This window comes from Manis javanica, chromosome 10 (assembly GCF_040802235.1).
Source record: "Manis javanica isolate MJ-LG chromosome 10, MJ_LKY, whole genome shotgun sequence".
Lineage (NCBI taxonomy): Eukaryota > Metazoa > Chordata > Mammalia > Pholidota > Manidae > Manis > Manis javanica.
The window spans coordinates 26,958,954-26,971,326 of record NC_133165.1 but is presented as its reverse complement, the minus strand read 5'-3'; the positions used below and the strand labels follow the sequence as shown (position 1 = coordinate 26,971,326).

The window sequence follows — 12,373 nt, the reverse complement described above, 5'->3', positions numbered from 1 at the left end:
GCAGCCTCGTCCTTCTTCCCGGCAGGCCTTCCACTCCCGGGATGAAGCACAGACTCAGTACTCACAGTGCTTGATCGAAAAGGACAAGTACAGGAAACAGATCCGTGAGCTGGAGGAGAAGAACGATGAGATGAGGATCGAGATGGTCAGGCGGGAAGCCTGCATCGTCAACCTGGAGAGCAAGCTCCGGCGCCTGTCCAAGGACAGCGGCAGCCTGGACCAGGTGGGGCTCGGCAGGCGTGTCCCCCACCCTGAAGCCAGGTGCTCTCCCGGCACCGGCCAGTGTCTGAGCAGGGTCACCACCTCCCATGTAGCAGCTCTTCCTACATGTGAAGCCAGAAGGACACCTTTCTCTGCCACACCCAGAATAACCCACGCCCTTGAACCTTCTGTGGGTTGAAGGTAGAAATGCAGGATAAAATCCTGGCTTGGCCACTGCTAGCTGGGTGATCTCAGACCAGGCACTTCACCACGAAGCTTCAGCTGCCTCTCAGTTGACCACCCGGCCATTAGCCTCCCACTGGGGTTCCCACCACCATCCAGTGTTCACTGGGTTTAAGATACCCTGCTCCCATTAAAGTCCCTATGCCTCTGAGGTCATTTATGGGCAGCATGAAGCTCAGAGTACATGTCACAGCAGGCAGGACCCCAGGACTCAAGCATGAGTGAATGCTGCCCTCGCAGCAGATGACACTCATTGTGGCCATAGGTACAGTGCTGTCACACACAAGTTCTGGGCTAAGTGCCTTCTCTGCATGGTCCCATTTAACCCAAGAACTGTCCTGCCAGGAAGGCATGTGTACTTTCCGATTGGCCAAGGAAGCCAGCCAGACAGCAGCAGCTGAGGAACTTGCCATAGGGCACCGCTGGTCAGTGGCCTGGATGAGTCCCACCCCTCCCCTCAGAGGACCCACATCTAGCACTGAAGGCAAATCCAGGCACTTGACATTTCAGTGGTGCTGTCAGTTATGAGTTGAAGGTGTGCTGTGGGGCCTGGGGAGGTGGCCTCCACTCTCCTGGGGTTTCAGGGACAGCATCCTACAGAACTTGTGATTGCTCAGGACCACCCCTTGGCAAGCTGCCCCCGACATTACCTGGCCGAGTTCTGGCCCCTCTGTTCTTGGCTGAAACGTCACTTCCTCGGCTAGGCCTTTGCTGTTCCCCGTAATGGAAGCCAGGAGCCTCTGTGCTGTGCCCTCCACCTTTCAAGCACGAGCCACAGTTTGTAATTATGCAGAAGCTCCACGAAGGCCCCTCTGTCTGTCCCACACCTAGCACAGTGCCAGGTATGGGGTAGACCGTCGGGAATACCCTCTGAGTGTGTGAACTCAGATGGCACCTGCTGGGATTCGGGTAGGTGGGCGGTACCCCAGCATGAGCAAGGCCTGGGGGCTGGTACACCTGACAGCTCTTGTCATCAGTGGAGTGAGCAGTGGGGGGCAGGATACATTGCTGTGGGGGCAACACAGGGGGCAAGTGGCCTGTGGGCTGCGGGCCTCTGTTGTTAGTGACCCTGGGACCTTGCTGGATTTGGGGCAGGGAAGGAAGAGAGCTTTAGGTTTGGGAGCAGCATAGCATGAGAGTGTTGTATGATTTGCAGGATCAATCAGAAGTGACTTAGCGCCCCTGCCCCTCAGCGTCAGACAGTGGGGATAAGCACTCAGTTTTATACCCGGCAGTTATTGTTGGCCTGTGGTTCGACGGTAGTTCTTCTGTCTGTAGCTCAGGCACAGGGACGGGGCCAGACCAGCCAGGAGGCAGCGCCATCACTGGTCGGGGGACTAGGAGGCCTGTGGGTGGAGCTGAGCTGGAGTGGCAGGTGGTGCCTGGGTGGGCACAGAAGGCGGAGTGGCGTCCCGGCTGCAGGCTCTGTAGTCCGGGGAGTGGTGGCCTTATTCAGAGCTGCCTCACTGGCTGCTGGCTGCTCCCCACGCTCTATCACCGGCACCGGCTTCCATTTGCCTCCAGAGTCTGCCCAGGAACCTGCCCGTGACCATCATCTCTCAGAACTTCGGGGATGGCAGCCCCAGGACCAATGGCCAGGAAGCCGATGACTCTTCAACCTCGGAGGAGTCGCCAGAAGACAGCAGATACTTCCTGCCCTACCACCCACCCAAGCGCAGGATGAACCTGAAGGGCATCCAGGTACCTGCGTGCAGAGGGGCCGTCAGTGGGCCTTTGGGGGACTGGGGGTCCGGGAGCCCCCAGCAGGCAGCTGAGGACATGGCCATGTGTGGTGCCAGTGCAGGTCTTGGACCCCAGATGTGGCTCCACCTGTTTCAGCCCAGAGAGTGCAAGTGACACTAGCTCACACTTCTCATTTGTTTTCCCCCATTTTCTGATCTTGCAAATGTAACAGAAGATAGAAAATGATAGAACTGTTATTTCCCAATTCAGTGTTTTATTCAGCAGATTGGTAGTGTGTGTGTCACGTGTCCGTTGATGTCGGTGGCCTGCACAGTCGCTGTCTGGGCGTGACCCGGGCTCTGCTCTGTGTCTGGTACAGTCAGTGCACACAGCTGACTCTGGCGAGAAATGATTGAGTGACACAACCTCACACCAGGGGCTGTGACTGCCAGGGCCTGCCACCTCTGCTGTTGCCCCCTGACCACACGCACACATGCACACACATACACACACACACACACACACACACACACACACATATGCACACAGACGCATGCGCACACAGAGCTAGGAACCAGGGAGTACGCTGGAGGGCGACCAGGAACCGCCAGCACTCATGCCCAGGGAGGCTGGGCCAGCCGCCCAAACACCTCGTCCTTCCCTGGAAGTCCCCCTGCGTCGTGTCCTGGTCCCACGCTCCCTCACCCCCCATGCTCCGCTGCCCTTTGCCTCAGCACCCGCCCTGTGGAGCTGCCCACACCAGCAGCTGCCTGGGGCCTATGGAGCTGTGGTGAGCGGCGGCACGGGCTTGCCTCGGCTCATTTTTCCCCCTCACCCGGGGACACGTGGCGTGGACTGCTCCAGTGTGTGCTCTGTCTTTCCCATCCTGCCTTCAGCTGCAGAGGGCCAAGTCCCCGATCAGCCTGAAGCGGGCCTCGGACTTCCAAGGTGAGTGAGACGCCAGACCCCCTCCTGTGTGTCGGTCTGTCTCTCCATCCGTCTGTCTGTCCCATTGCGGTGATCAGTCCTCTGCAGTAAGCCTGGGCTAGGCCTCAGGCTTAGGGTGTCGGGTGTCCAGATTGTGATTAGCATTCCTTATCATGGGAGAGGGCAGAGCTGTGACCGCAGAAGCCTCATGTCTGTGGTTCCCTCCACCCCAGCCGTCCCCGTGGGTCCATCCAGAGCCCCTGATGCTTCAGCTGAACTTGACATTTCCACTCCTGGCCTGTGGGGTTGGGGGGTCTGCCTGCCCATCTTCCCTGGGCCCAGCTGGTGCACAAGACCAGGTTCCCTGATGGGCCCTCCTGTTGGTTGGGGAAATGAGGAAGCAAACCCCGGCAGGAGGAGCCCCCCAGGCGGGGCAGCTCCCTGTGCTCAGTGCTGGCACATGCCCTCAGTTCCCTTCTCCCTCCCCTTCCCTCTGCCTCTCCTGCCCCTTCCGGTTGAGGACAGGGCGGGGCCATGAAGAAGACGGCCTGGACGCCAGCCCCAGCTCCACCCGATCCCTGCCCATCACCAGCTCCTTCTCCAAGATGGTAAGCTGCGGCCCCCACTGCCACTCCCCCTTCCAGCCCAGAACCTGGTCCCCAGGCCCCCAGCTTCATGTGCCTCGGCAGACCACCGCCCTGTTTACTCTCCAGGCCGGGTCTGTGAGCAGCACCACCCCTGTGGGGCTGTAGCTAGGCCCTCCGAATGTTTATTTAAAGATGTCTCCATGGCCTCACGATGTATTTACACCTTCTTGCTACCTCCTTTCCCAATTTAACACTTGGTGGGAGGAAGGGACTGTCCTCCCAGGAGCCACAGAGAACTGCACAGGCAGTGGCTGGAAAATGCTGCAGCCTCATAGCCCTGGGCAGCTCCGGAGGGGAGGTGGATGGGGCCCACAGGCAGATGGAGCTGCAGACCAGGCAGAGTCCCAGCCACCACCCAGTGTCACTCCCTGCAGGCAGGCAGGCAGCTGATGGTGTGGGATTAGATTCTGATCCCGAGGGGAAGCCCTGGGAAGCTTGTCAGCTCAGCTTCCAAAATCAGGCCATGGGGGAGGCAGAGATTTAATAACAAATGACTTCAGTCTGATTACTCCTCTGGGAGGCAAAAATCCAAGGCTCTCATCTAAGACAGCCCTTGCCAGGACCCAGCAGGCCTCATCGGATCCCGTTGCTGCCACCATCCCCAGGCCCACAGGCCTTCCTCTTGTCCAGAGCAGGTGTTCCAGGCAGGCACAGCCTAGGGCATCAAACTCAGTATATGTGGGCTATAGGGCACACCTTGACTGGTGAGCCCCAGCTGATTGCCGCCCACGTCCTCTCTGCCCCCCACCTGAGGCAGGCAGATGTGCCAGCAGATGTGAGCCAAGCTCAGCACTGTGGCCACCCCAGGCTGTGCACACACCTTCTCTGGGCAAGGTTGCTGCTAAGGACCAGCTTGCTGATCCACAGTGCTGGCTGCCTCTGAGTTAAATTTAGTCCCCATAATACAATATCTATGCCAGTGTGGGCACGAGCACCTGGCTCCCTGTAACGCGCATGCGTGTGTGTTTTTGAAGCAACCCCATCGGAGCCGTTCCAGCATCATGTCCATCACTGCTGAGCCCCCAGGAAATGACTCCATCGTCAGACGCTATAAGGAAGATGCACCTCATCGGAGGTGGGTCATAGGTGGCAGGAGGAGGCGAGACATTCGCCTGGCACCTATGTGCCACTGTCCACTTACTCACTCCGTCCTTGAGGCAACCTTGAAAGGTAGGCAGGATGTGCCCATTCTACAGATGAGGCAGAGGCTCAGAGAAGGCACATGGCTTTCCCAGGGTCTCCCATCTGGCTATCAAGTGACAAACCCTGCATCACTGCCCCAGGCTGCCTAGAAACCAGGTTCCCTTCTGGGGTCATCAGAAGAGTGGCAGACCCTGTGAGTGGCCTCCCCACTCCTGCTTTCTCTCCCCCTTCCTCACGTCTTGGGAACCATTAGTGTCCCTACTAGGAAAACCCCAGAAGCCTCCCCGTCCCTTACCACCACAGCCTCAAGAGCGCCCCCATACACATGCTCCTCCCCACCCCCACCCCTACCCCGTGTCTTGCAGCACAATTGAAGAGGACAACGACAGCAGTGGATTTGACGCCTTAGACCTCGACGGTAGGTGCTGGGCCGATGTGAAAGGCGTTAGACTACAGCAGCCGCCTGCTATCCAGGGAGAGCAGGGCCACATCACCCATGGCCCGACCATCTAGCAGGGCCCACCTGTGACGGAGCCCTGCCAATAGTAGGCCCTTGAGACGTGTGTGGCGTGGATTCAGAGAGAGCAGTGCTGGCTGGCTGAACAAGAAGATAGGCCCCTGTCCCTGGAGCTGCCTGTCCTTGCCCTCTGATTGTAGCCAGCACTGTGAGAGGGCTTGGCCCGGGACGCCCGACACTCAGCAACTGTTTGCAGAAAAAGAAACAGAGCTTTGTTCGCAGTGAGACCTCCTCGGGCATCCACATATTGAGCCGTTATCAGCCTGAATTAGATGAGCAGGAGGAATGGGGAGGGGAGATTGGAATGAAGGGGGGAGGCAATTACTGTCATTTCTTCTCCCCTGGGACTGGAGGTGTGAGGCAGACAAGGAGACCGACAGTTTGTGGCAGTCCTGAAATGGCCCCACATTAGTACTGTTCTCACGGAGGGGACATTCCCCCAGCCAAGAACAGGCTGTGCAGAGAACTGGAAAGGAGGGCTCCGTCTCCAGGGAGGAGGAGGGATGCATTGCACCAGCCATGGGTCCAGTTCAGCCCAGCAGACATGGAGCCTCCACACTGTGTCAGGCCTTGTGCTAGATGCTTGGGACACAGACCCTTCCCCAAACCCTTGCCTTGGCAGATGTCGTGGTGGTGGGGCCGTGCATGCCCCAGTGGGAAGGCAGTGCAGGTGTTCAGACTGGATCATCTGACTGCAGGGGCAGGGGACAGGAGCAGAAAGGGACCAGAAGGCCTCTCGGCAATGGCTCGGTGCCTCGAGATTGGCCCCTGGCCCCTGCTGAGCAAAGAGCACAGAAGCTGGCTCACAGTCCTCAGGGTGTGGCCTGCCAGCCCCCTTGTTCCAGGGCTCCCCCAACCCTGCCTCCACCCCTCACTGACTCAGGCCACAAGCAGATAAAATGAAAGATTAGTGACTCTCCTTAATTGGGGACCATCAGAAGCCATCATGTGTTAAAGAGAGGTTAACACTTAATAGAGGCTGGGTAATGAGAGGAATTGAAGGAGTTTGGAAAGGAGAACTGGAAAGAGAATTCTGGGCAGCAGTCCAAAGCATTTTGCAGCATCAGACACATTCCCTTTGTTATCAGCCCAGAGCATGGCTTGCCGACCCTCAGTCCCAGCAGCCCAAGCTGTGTGGAGTTGGTGCCTTCCCTCCCCACCCCCTAGGCCCTCAGGGTCATGCTAAGCACTCCCAAGGAGCTTCTGTACTCACTGCGGACTGCTCACCCAGCCCTGCGACAGTCCCATAGGCCGAGTGCTGGTAGATGATGGAGAGACCTGAGGTGGCCCCAGAATGAAAATACGGACCCCAGTGCAAAAGCAGAACCAGTGCCTGCTAAGAGCCCCTTCTCCACATACAAAAAAAGGAGTCTTAAAGCCCAAGTAGGGGCAAGGTGTCCCACTAGGCAGCCTCCTGGAAGTGGAGCAGTGGCCGTGCTGTTGAGGCTGTGAGGACACAGCCCTCTGCCCCAGGGCCCCCAGGACCCGCGGGTCCCTAGGCAGCCACCCTGTTTGCCTCCCCTTCTCCGGGCTTCCTTGCCCAGGAGGAGACTTTCCCAGGAGGCAGGCAGGAAGGAATGGGCCACCGGCCCAAGCCAACCCCCTCCACTACCGCAGCCAGCCCGGGGACCACTGTCCCTGCTCTCCAGCCGCTCCTGGGTCCTCACGGGCTGCTCACTCTCTTGCAGAGGACAGTCACGAGCGCTACTCCTTCGGACCCCCCTCCATCCACTCCTCCTCCTCCTCCCACCAGTCTGAGGGCCTGGACGCCTACGACCTGGAGCAGGTCAACCTCATGTTTAGGAAGTTCTCTCTAGAAAGGTACCGTGGTCATGGGAGGGGGGCAGGGATGGGGTAAAGGCCACTCACCCCCAGAGCCCCCAGAAAGGGGACCAAAGGGGACTATTCAAGTCATTTGCATTCACCTAAAATCAGAGTCTGGGAGTCACAATGTCCCAAAGTTAGAAATCACTTCCCCTGACCCTTGATCAGGCTCAGGGAGGAAGGAGCTTTCCCAGGGCCTTGCAGCATGGTGGAGGCGAGGAAGGAGGACTGCAGGGTCCATCCAGCCCCCAGGCCCCGCCTGTGACTGACCGGAGCCCAGTGGCCGTGCCCACAGTGCACCCAGCCTGGCCACCCCCCAAGTGACCTCAGGTCCCACAGTGGCCACTGCTGCCAGCCAGGAGGGTGTCTCAGCTTCTTGTCTGGCTTTAGGGCAGGGGCCACTACGCACTCTTCACCTAAGGTGGCTGCTATTGCAGCTCCCTGGGCGTCTGATGAACCTGCTAAGCTACACCCTGGGTCCCACCCTCTGGCCTGTCCTGGTGGAAGTGCCTGGATTACGGCTGCCTAACCACTGTTTGCTTTCCTGCGCAGACCCTTCCGGCCATCTGTCACATCCGTGGGGCATGTGCGGGGTCCCAGTGTCTCGATACAGCATGCAACACTGAGCGGCGACAGCCTCATCTCCCAGCTAACCCTGCTCGGGGGCAACGCACGTGGGAGCTTCATCCACGCGGTTCAGCCAGGCTCCCTGGCTGAGAAGGCAGGCCTCCACGAGGGCCACCAGCTACTGCTGGTGAGGGGCTGGGGGCTGAGGGAGGCGGCTGCCCAGCCTGCATACCACCCGGGGCTCTCCCTGTGTTTCCTGTGCACCCCTGCCGGGAGAGGACAAAGCCCCACTTGCAAGCCTTGCATTAGGCTGCAAATTCTGAGCAGGAGGAGGGGGTTAGAAGGAGGCAGGGCTGTCGGCTCTTCATTGGAAGCCCTTCTCCCCCAACTCCAACTAGAAAACCGTGTATTTCTGGAGCCTGTGCATGGCACATTTGCACACACACACCAGCACACACATGCTCCAGTGGTAGACCGGAGGCAGATGACCCTGCTTAGGTGGGGTGCTGCCTTTCCTCTGCAATGCCAAGCCAGCCACTGTTCAGGGAGAGATGCTTTTATTCCCTGCGGCTCAGCCCACCCGTGGACCCTGAGAACAATATGTCTTTGATATCTAGCTAGAAGGCTGCATCAAAGGCGAGAGGCAGAGTGTCCCCTTGGACACATGCACGAAGGAGGAGGCGCACTGGACCATCCACAGGTGCAGCGGCCCCGTCACATTGCACTACAAAGCCAACCAGGAAGGTGAGGCACTAGACTCGCCTGCACTCGGTGCGGCCAGCAGGACCGCACACCGGGTGCACCCTGGACAGGCGTCCTCCACTTGCCCTCCTGTTCAGCAGGAGGAATACGCGGGTCCACCCAGCTGGGAGAGTCTGATGGGGCACATACGGGGAGGGCAGACGATGAGCACATGTGCACATGCTGCCCTGGTACCCCTCGGGCCGCCCACCAACTCACGGTGGAGATGGCTTGCTCGGCCACAAGCAGACTGCCAGACCTGGCAGGGACGCCCAACCGTTGGCTACATCCCTGCAGGCCTGGCTCACCCTGCTCCCTGCCAGACTGAAGCGCACTTCCTCCCACAGGCTTCCTGGCCCTGATGCGGGCAGGGACTTCAGGGTAGCTGCTCCTGTACCAGCAGGTCTTTTGAGCCACATCTTGAGCAGACCAGGCCCATGCTGTGTTATTCCAGGCTCCAGGATACCAGGCCTCCCCTCTTGCCATCCGACCCCAGCAGCTTGCCCATCGTGTGTCTCTTTCTCAGCCAAGACTCATGGGCGTGAGCTCTGCACTTGTCCCCCATTTCCCAAGGTCTGAGTTCTCATTTCCACCTTTGGGTTTTTCCTGCATGATTATCTCTGCAGCTGGATCTTATTTTTAACCACCAGGGCTCATGAATGTTTCAACAGAGCATAAATAGCCACTTTCTCTCTACCCGTTCACTAGTACCACCTGCTCCCCTGTCCTCTATCCCAGCAGTGCCTAGTCGGAGCAGAAGGTGATAGTGATGCTCTGTCCCCAAACACAGGGCCCAGCCTCCTCCTGGCAGGGGGCAGGCTTCTCCTCCCTCCCAGGCCTGGCTTTTCAGCCCAGCAGAAAGTCTCTGGGTTGTCCCCTGCCCACTGGCCAAAGTGTCATAGCACATCATGTGAACAGTGCCCCCCAGAGGTGTGCAGCCGAGCCCTGCAGTCTGGGGGTCACAAAGAAAGGTGCCCTCTAGGAAGGTCCCCCCATAGGGCCTTCCCTCCTAGGGGGCAGAGAGCTCAGGTAGTGACTGCTGTTCACCCCAGCCAGGTGGGTGGAAAGCACTGTCAGAAATCCCCCGATTGATTCTCTGTGAACATTGATCAGACAGCCCACCAGCTCCCACCACCCCCCACCCAGCATGTGTGGTGTGCATGCTCAGTGGGCTATTTCTGGGCCTGGTTGTTAGGACTGGTGTTACACTGCTCTGCATATGGGGCCACTTAGGATTTATATCATGGATTTGCATCGCAGACATTCTCTTTGCTACATTTATTGTTTCCATGGTTTATGTGCTGCTTCCTTCCAAAGGGATTTGTAAAACTTCACACTTGAGTGTGATGTTAAATGCTGTTAAAACAACACAGACCATAGCCCTTACCATTTTGGAAAACCACTTGGCAGTATCTACGAAAGCCAAATATATATGACCTCACAGTTCCACTTCTATGAATATGAAAGAAATGAGTACAGGTGGCCACCAAAGATATGCATGAGAATGTTTTTAACAGAGTGTCCCTAAGATGCCTGAACTGGAAACAGCACAGGTGTGCATGCAGGAGAAAGGGTGAATCAATGTCATGTGGAATATAATACAGCAATGGAAAGGAATCCCGGGCCTAGACTGCAGCGCTGCACACGGATCTCACAAACATACTGCTAAGCCACAGAAGCCAGACATGGGAGAGCACTGCTGTTTGCCTCCACTTACGTGAAGTGAGGCACAGCCTGTCTGTGCTGATAGAGTCAGGCTAACCGTCCCATGAAGGGCGGTGACAGGGTCTGGGTGGTGGTTGCCCAGGTGTATATGTTTGTGAAGAGCCATCAAGCTGCAGGTTAAGAGTGATGCAGTTTATTGTACATGTTATGTATCAATTCAAGGAAGACAGATAAGCATGTAATGGTAGACAAGGCACAGAGCTTGTAGCAGAGATCCTAGATTTGTTGCTTGTTGGCGTAGAGTTTAGCCCTGAGTCTTGGCAGCCAAAACAGAGGGAAACCTATAAATGGCATAGCTACTCATTCATCAGGGAGGGCAGACGTTTCCCAGCCACAAACTCCAAGAGGAACTGTCACGTGGGAGCATTATCTGGGGTTAGTGGTAGGTGAATCTGCTCCAGGAGGCGTCTCGGCCACAGAGGCCCTTTACTGTCAGACGATGGTGCCTGTTCTGCCTCCCGCCCTGTCACAGGGTACCGGAAGCTGCTGAAGGACATGGAGGAGGGCCTGATCACATCAGGGGACTCGTTCTACATCCGGCTGAACCTGAACATCTCCAGCCAGCTGGACGCCTGCTCCATGTCCCTGAAGTGCGACGACGTCGTGCACGTCCGTGACACCATGTACCAGGACAGGCATGAGTGGCTGTGTGCGCGGGTCGACCCATTCACAGACCACGACCTGGACATGGGCACCATACCCAGCTATAGCCGGTGAGGCCAGGACCTGGGCACGGCTGGGGGGCTGTGCAGCTCAGCCAAGGGCCTCACCAGGGAGCTCCCACCTGTTGAGCAGTGAGGCCCCATCTCCCTATCCCTTGCCCAGCCTGCCAGGGATGCCATTGCTCTCTTATATCTCAGAGTGCTCTCTTTGTCACTACCAGGCAGCTTGGCACTCGATTTTATGCTGCCTTGCATTCACTCATCATTCCTTCCATAGGCCACCTCCCCCGTACCCATAACCCCAGGGCGGTAACCCAGCGGTGGTCCCCCAGGGCTGAGCATCAGCCCCACCCAACCCCAGCTTATGGACCAGGTGTCCCTGAGGCATCCTAGGGCTCTGCTGCTCAGGCCAGCCCTGTGAGGGCAGTGTCGGTAGACTCAATTTACAGATGAGGAAATGAGTCCCAGAATAAGCGACTTTGCTGAGTCAGCACAGTGAGTCAGCACGGGAGGCAGGATGCATGATTTGAGGTACCCCTGGGGTCTGCCCAGCGCCTGAGGCCCTGCCCTCCCTTCTCACCTCCGCAGAGCCCAGCAGCTCCTCCTGGTCAAGCTGCAGCGTCTGATGCACAGGGGCAGCCGGGAGGAGGCAGACACCGCCCACCACACCCTGAGGGCACTCCGGGTAGGTCATCCACAGCCCTGCCAGCCTCGGACCACCTCCAGGGCCTTTCTGGAGGGGTAACAAATGGGAGCCACTAATCTCACTGGGACTGTGGATCAGAGGGGACTTGATTCCTCAGGCACGAGACACCCCCTCCAGGTGCAGCCCTGCCCCGTGACCCCTGCTGCTGGGGCACAGGCCTCCCCACTGCCAGTTCTGTTCTGTTGGACCAAGTCTCAGGGCTCCTTTTACCCTTCTGAGCTTGTTCCCCATCTGGAAGTCCTAATGCCACAATGGGCATAGAGGGAGCTTGGGGGCACGCCTCCAGTTCTCAGCGTCAGTGTGCTCACCGTCCTGCCAAACCCAGCGGGTCTGACTGACTGATAACTGACTTCAGAACACGCTGCAGCCCGAAGAACCGCTTTCTACCAGTGACCCCCGGGGCAGTCCTCGCCTCTCGCGAGCAAGTTTCCTCTTCGGCCAGCTCCTTCAGGTAAGCTGTGTGGGACGCCTCCTGACTTGTCACTCGCGTTCCTGCGGCTCTGCCATCTCCCTGCAAAGAAGGGAAGACTGTATCAAAATAGCCATGCCTTCTGTTTGTACAGCACTCGTGGCCTTTCACAGTGCCTTGCATCTCCCTTCCCATTTTATCCTCACAGTGGTGGGTCAGTAGATAGTCTTCGTTCCTGTTGGAAATAAACATCAGTTTCATAAAATATTCGAGGAAATTTATGGCTAACAGAAACCTAAACAACTTAGCTGTTCAAGTATTAATAGAAAAATCAGAAAGAGTGATTCAGGAGAGAGAAAAAAATTTCCTAGTATCTAG

At 57.6% G+C, this 12,373-nt stretch overlaps 1 protein-coding gene across 5 annotated transcripts in view; it reads left to right on the top strand.

The window, feature by feature from the left end:
* The window catches only part of CARD11 (caspase recruitment domain family member 11), a 100,583-nt gene that overhangs the window by 77,251 nt on the left and 10,959 nt on the right, over positions 1-12,373 (top strand). For all 5 annotated transcript variants that reach the window (XM_037008198.2, XM_037008182.2, XM_037008191.2 and 2 more), the window contains 12 exons: positions 26-223; positions 1,969-2,145; positions 3,024-3,075; positions 3,580-3,662; positions 4,676-4,776; positions 5,210-5,262; positions 7,050-7,182; positions 7,738-7,939; positions 8,370-8,496; positions 10,691-10,931; positions 11,469-11,565; positions 11,942-12,037. In XM_037008198.2, coding sequence (XP_036864093.1) covers positions 26-223; positions 1,969-2,145; positions 3,024-3,075; positions 3,580-3,662; positions 4,676-4,776; positions 5,210-5,262; positions 7,050-7,182; positions 7,738-7,939; positions 8,370-8,496; positions 10,691-10,931; positions 11,469-11,565; positions 11,942-12,037 — 1,560 coding nt within the window. The remainder of the gene's footprint in view (positions 1-25; positions 224-1,968; positions 2,146-3,023; positions 3,076-3,579; positions 3,663-4,675; positions 4,777-5,209; positions 5,263-7,049; positions 7,183-7,737; positions 7,940-8,369; positions 8,497-10,690; positions 10,932-11,468; positions 11,566-11,941; positions 12,038-12,373) is intronic.